General features: G+C 43.7%; 1 protein-coding gene across 3 annotated transcripts; it reads left to right on the forward strand.

Moving 5' to 3' along the window:
- The first annotated feature begins 212 nt into the window (after positions 1–212).
- LOC125542264 (wax ester synthase/diacylglycerol acyltransferase 11-like) lies at positions 213–5,386 on the forward strand. Of its 3 annotated transcripts, XR_007297831.1 has the most exons (8): positions 213–478; positions 786–1,397; positions 1,507–1,573; positions 1,660–1,733; positions 1,870–2,061; positions 2,210–2,347; positions 4,765–5,158; positions 5,251–5,384. XR_007297831.1 is itself a non-coding variant. In XM_048705226.1 (7 exons), the coding sequence occupies exons 1-7, from the start codon at positions 230–232 to the stop codon at positions 4,939–4,941; spliced, it is 1,509 nt and encodes a 502-aa protein (XP_048561183.1). In that variant the 5' UTR covers positions 213–229; the 3' UTR covers positions 4,942–5,386. The 3 variants fall into 3 exon arrangements, 2 of the variants coding, with proteins under 2 accessions (XP_048561183.1, XP_048561184.1); XM_048705226.1 differs by having other exon boundaries at positions 4,765–5,386; XM_048705227.1 differs by lacking the exon at positions 2,210–2,347 and having other exon boundaries at positions 4,765–5,386.
- The last annotated feature ends 761 nt before the right edge of the window (positions 5,387–6,147 follow it).

Genomic DNA, 6,147 nt, shown 5'->3' on the forward strand with positions numbered 1-6,147 from the left:
CTTATCAATCATCATTAAGTAGGTACAGAGTACATGGCATACAGTATGTGGTAAGCTGTCTTAGAAAGAATTAATTTAAAGTTGGTACAGTAATACAGGTTGCAGGTAAGGTATGACCAGCAATTAACAACCAAGTATAGTCATTCAGGAAACTCGCGCTCCATCCATCCCTATATATATCGCCGTAGACGGGAACCAATGCAATTATCAACCTAGTATTTAGAAAATCATGGAAGCAACAATGAACGTAGCCACTCCGCCAAGCCGTTCGCTCTCTGTCCATGTGTCGGCAGAGACGGAATCTGCTGACAATTCCACAGCAGAGGACCCCATGAGCCCTACCGGAAGAGTTTTCGAGGAGATGGGTGTCTATATCATCGTCGTGATGGGGCTTAGCATGCCGGTGAACCTGCCCGTCTTCTGCGCAGGCATCGAAACAGAACTGCTTACCCGGTTCCCACGCTTCCGCAGCATTCAAGTAATTTTAACAACTTCGTTTGTTTCATTTTTATATATGTGTCTAATATCATATAGGCCGGAGTACCAGTTTGGCTGGAATTTTTTGTTTATTTTTGAATTGTTTAAACCAACTTAGTTGGACTTGACACCTAATGGCATCTCCAATAGTAGTGGGTTGGCTTGTATAAAAATTCAGACATCCATATTATATACCAACAATATTACATACTATGCGGTGATGTCATTAATATTGTTGTATGTTTTATTCTTCTCATTCTGGCCTCGACCTCAAACGTCCAATACTTTATTAACACGTGGATGTCCAGGTGATGGATGGGTCGAAGGATGGAAAGCCACGCTGGGTGCAAACGGTGGTAAATGTGGACGACCACATCATCGTCCCGAGGCTAGATCTTGCCGCCGTGGACTCTGACCCAGAAAAGGCCGTGGAGGACTACGTGGCGTCTCTATCCCTGCTCCCGATGGACAGGCGCCGTCCTCTCTGGGAGTTCCACTTTCTTGACTTCCGGACTTCGGAGGCAGCCTCCACGACGGTGCTCCGCCTGCACCACTCCATCGGCGACGGCATGTCGATCATGACTCTCCTCATGGCGTCGTCGCGCAGCACGGCCGACCCGGCGAGGCTGCCGGCCATGCCGCCGCCGCCCAAACGCACTGGCGCCATCTACCAGCGGTGTCCACAGCCTCCGCGGCTTTGGTCAAGCGATTACCTTGCGTGGCTTTGGTCGTACGTTGTGCTAGCATGGCACACGCTGGTGGACATCGTGTTGCTTGCTGCGACCGTATTGTTCTTGAGAGATCCAGGCACGATGTTCACGCTTGTGCCAGACGGCGGCCAGTCTCGCCGCCGCAAGCGTTTGGTGCACCAGAGCCTCAGGCTCGACGACGTCAAGCTCATCAAGACTGTCCTGAACTGCGTAACTAAAACCATTTAAACTTTCTAATGATTAACTCAATACTGCCGAAAACAGACTTCTTGATTTGATTCAATGGTCACTTATGTCTTTCTCTTTTTCGTTTTTGCAGACTATGAATGACGTGCTAGTTGGTGTGACTTCAGCAGCTCTTTCACGGTACTATTTTAGGAAATCCTGTAAGTGAGATGTCTGACAATGACTACAAATGTGTACTCTGTAGACATGTAATTTAGGCATATTGCTTTCTTGTCTTCAATATTAGGTAACATCAACACCAAGAGAATCTGCTTGCGATCAATCCTCCCTGTGAACACAAGGCCAGTCTCCAGCCGACAAGTAAGAACTTTCTTTTTCTCTGAACAAATATGAAAGAAATATCAATTAAATGCCACACAAACATTATAACGTGCCCTTCATCACAGTTTTGTGGAAATATAAATTAATTAAATTTTTTCTTTTCTACTATGAACAGACATATGTTACCAAGGTAGAGACCGGGAATCGAATTAGCAACATCATCTGTCCATTTTATATAGCCTTGCACAATGATCCCCTTGAGTATGTTCGCACGGCAAAAAGGTCTATGCATAGGAAAAAGAGCTCTTTAGAAGTGATGTTCGCACAAATGACTGTTGATTTTTTGGTGAAATACTTTGGTCCAAAGGTATGTACATTTTCTGCTCTTTTTGTACTTTATATGTCCTTTCAAGGATTGCATTGCACAAACGCTAAAGAAGAGCATTGTATCTATTTATCCATGTTTGTAATTAGGGTACCCTTCTAATTATGTTGTAACTTGTCAATGAAAGCAGACAGGGGCTTTCATCTTCCGCTGCTTTGTCACACGTACAACCGCAGTCTTATCAAATGTCGTAGGGCCAGCTGAACATATAACTTTATGTGGGCACCCGATTGCTTTCATGGCAATTAGCGTCTATGGTTTACCACAAGTAAGTCACCTACGTTCTTACATCCAAGACAAATATCATGTGGTTTCGAAAAAAATTCATCCTAAGCCACTAGATAATCCTTGGTATAAAGATGTATCGCTCCCATTTAGTAAATTTTAAACCAATATACTTCTTTCCAATAAATCATCCACACGGTATATTTTTATTTTGGAAAAAGTCATTGTGTTTTGGAGTGAGGCAGTTTGGCTCCGAGCACCATAGTGCTCGATATTCAAAAATAAATCAAAAAATAGATTTATAAGTTAACTTTTGTATGTATACATACAAATGTTATCTATTTATCCATAAAATTTCATCAAATAATGCTTTAATTTGTAGGACACACAAAAGAATAAAATGTGGCTAAACTGAAAGAAAATGTACACCCATATTGATTCTTGTATTTGTCTTTTTTGTGTACACCACGTATGGAAGGATATATTGATGGAAATCCATACCCTCATACTACACAACTATAGGTGCATGTCCTTTAAAAAAATGTGGTATGAAAAGAATGTTTTCGTTTGTTTAAAAGAAGTTCTACATTTTGACTTTTTGTTGTTTTGTGTCTACTGTTGCTTTCGTTTTCCGGAGACAAGTCAGTGTTGTTACCAAAATTAATTGGTTGTGTTTTCTGGAGAATTTTTATGGCCGTCAAACTCTCAATGCCTCCCCAGTGTTTATAGCATGCATACAGTGAGTGCACACAAGTGTGTTTATGGTAGGGGTTTTAAGGCCTAGTTCTTTTGGACCATTGTCCCAGAATCTTTAGAATCAGATCGGCCCCCTAGCTACTCCCAGAATCTGGAACCCATACTTGTTTTTACAATCCTAGCTAGTGAGGATGTAAACCGGTGGGATTGTCAAAGGGATCAACTACTGAACCTTCACTAAGAAAGAATAGTAAGCCCCAACTCTGTGCATACATTCTATGTTTTCTTAGAACTATCATCAGGGGAGGGGCATGCTTCCCACATAATTGGTATTTCAAAATAGAATTTTACAAAGTCACATTGTCCGTGATGAGAGGTAATCATGAGACAGACCCATGTGAACGTTATGTCCCAGGATTTAAAGCCTTTGTGACCAATCCATCTGGTAGCTACGTTAAGCTTTATGTTGCAAAGCCCTTCTGAGGTTCGAGCATCCTTGATCGTTCAGAGGACGAGGAGCTGGATAAAGAAAAAAATATCATTGAACTATTTGAAGATGGGGCGGATACCGATTGCACGCTACACTCTCTGACCAATGAAACTTTTGAAGAACGTGTGTCGTCTGTCTTTCTTCAGTGGCATTGGAGAAATATGGACTTACAGGGTTATCCTGCAAGGTTTTGCAGTGCAGATCTTCTTTCAGTTTTAGCTGGGCAAATACACTTTGGTTGGCACATGTGAATCCCAGATGATGTCCAACATGGGTTTTATTAGCTGGGAAGAGAGGGTGACATACGTGCCCTATGTGGTGAATGTTGATCCATCAAGTAAAGCCTGGAGTTCGGCTCTGCAGATATGGTAACAACCCGCAACAAAGATCTAGGAGATACAAGCTCATAGGTAGCATCCAAGGTTAGTCTGTTATGAGCCAAGTTTGATCACCTTGTAAAACCTGCAAAACCAGGGTATTTTTGGCAGCGCCGGTCCTGGAGTTTCGGAGGCCCCGGGGAGAACTCAAATGAATGGGCCCAGTGACAGCATTGGAGGAAAAGATTGATTCCATACATTGATAAAACAAATATTGCAAAGCTATAATAAACAACGGTAATTTTCCTTGGTAAATAAATCTCCAAATCATAAATAACAATTTCATACTTTAGGTGTAAATCAAACATCATAAAAGTCACAGAGCATAACAGAAAAGAAATAACATACTAGCGAACCTCCAAGCCTCCAGTAATCATGAGAAACGGCTCTGTGCATTTTTTGATGCAAAATCATTAAATGAAAATATCAAGAAGGTGGAGGTGGTGAGTCAAATGTGTTGGTAATGTAATGGCTAGAGGTTTAGAGAATCAAGCGAGAATAAGGTGGAAGCCATTGTCATCTATGCATTAGGAAATAATATGCAAGCTATGTAGTCAGTCTATCTTCTTTAGTGCAGAGGCAAAGCTTCTCATAAAATAGAAGTAAACCTTACCTTGAGTTTAATAACCAGAAAAAAAGCAAATGTACGTGTAAGGGTGGGTCTTTGATTTTTGGTTTACCTAATTATGTAGAGAGAGAGAGAGAGAGAGAGAGAGAGAGAGAGAGTGAGAGAGCATCTTGTTATGAAATGAGCATCTTGAATTTTTCATGCAAAAGTATGAATGGCTCTGTACTATATAAAAGAATAAGTGGTAGTGTTAAATAATTTTAGATTTGACTCTCTAAATTAGTAAATCTAACGCATTACGTATTTAATTGTCTGAATTTCTTGTGCAGGCTCTGACCATGCACTACCTAAATTATGGCAGCAATATCAAGGTCATTCTAACAGTTGACGACGAACAATTTCCAGATTGTCATCAACTTTTAAATGATTTTGCTGAGTCCGTCAAGCTTGTGAGGGATGCGGCTAGCCTCAAGACATTAACAACTCGATCCAGAATGACTGAATAAGAAATAATTGGATAGGTATACCCACAGGAGATGGGAGGAGGGCTGCGGCGGGATGCGGAGGAGGATCTCCCACAGGAGATGGTCATTTTCGAGCGGCGAGGACAGCGCCGCCGGCGAGCTGCCGCGGCGGCGACGACGACTGCGGCCGGATGCCTCCTCACCCGCGTGGATCTGTGGACGGAGGAGCGTGCTGCGGCGTCGAGCCACTCCTTCACCGGTATAATTGATGATAACCCCCCCAGTTCGTGTGCCTTTGATCATAAGCCCCCCTTTGTGTCACTCGTCACTCGCGTAGACCTGGGGATGTAGGCGCGGGCTGCGGCGGCGGGCCACTCCTTTGCCGTCGTGACTGGCGTGGATCTGGGGATGGGGATGGAGCCGCATGCTGCGGCGGCGGGCCACTGCTTCGCCTGCCTCACTCGCGTTGGCATGTGGATGGAGGCGCGTGCACGTACGGTGGCGGGCGTCCTCGGCCGCGCTCATCTCGCCGGCGGCGGCAGCGGCAAGACCTAGCTATTTTAGTGAGGCAGAGGAAGACGACGCGGAGTGGTAGCAGCAGTGCAGTGGTTGGCTTCAGGATTTCTGGCTTCACTCCATCGTACATAGTTGGTAGGGCTGGAATTCGAGCCGAGTCGAGCCAGGTCGGCTCGAATCGCTAGAGCTCATTTCGTTAACGAGTTAGCTCGACTCGACTCGTTATTATTAACGAGCTCAAATCCAAGATTAGCTCGACTCATATAACTCGCGAGCTGGCTCGTTTAACTTGTTAAGCTCGTTAAAGATATGAACATAAAACCCTTAAACATTATAAAAATTGTTATGTATATATTAAACATATATATCACTAAACAATAGTAATTTCCTTGTAACGCATGAGTCTCCTAGGTGGTTGGGCCTTCAACGGCTAGGCCTTGTGTTGTGTGCCTGGGACATATGGTGCTGAGTGGGTGATCTTTTTTATATTAGGAGTGGCCGATCTTTTGTACTGAGCCTAACGAGTTACACGAGTACTCGTGAGATTTACTCGTTTAACTTGATCTATAAATGATCTTAACCTAAAGGACGGCTCGACTCGTTATTCTTCGAGTTCGATTCGATTCGAGCCGAGTCACGAGCTACTCGTTTAGCTCACGAGCTTCGAGCTTTTTTTCCAGCCCTAATAATTGGCGTTGGTTGGGCCCCTAACCGACCGACCAGGTATTGGGC

This window comes from Triticum urartu, chromosome 3, assembly GCF_003073215.2.
Source record: "Triticum urartu cultivar G1812 chromosome 3, Tu2.1, whole genome shotgun sequence".
NCBI lineage: Eukaryota > Viridiplantae > Streptophyta > Magnoliopsida > Poales > Poaceae > Triticum > Triticum urartu.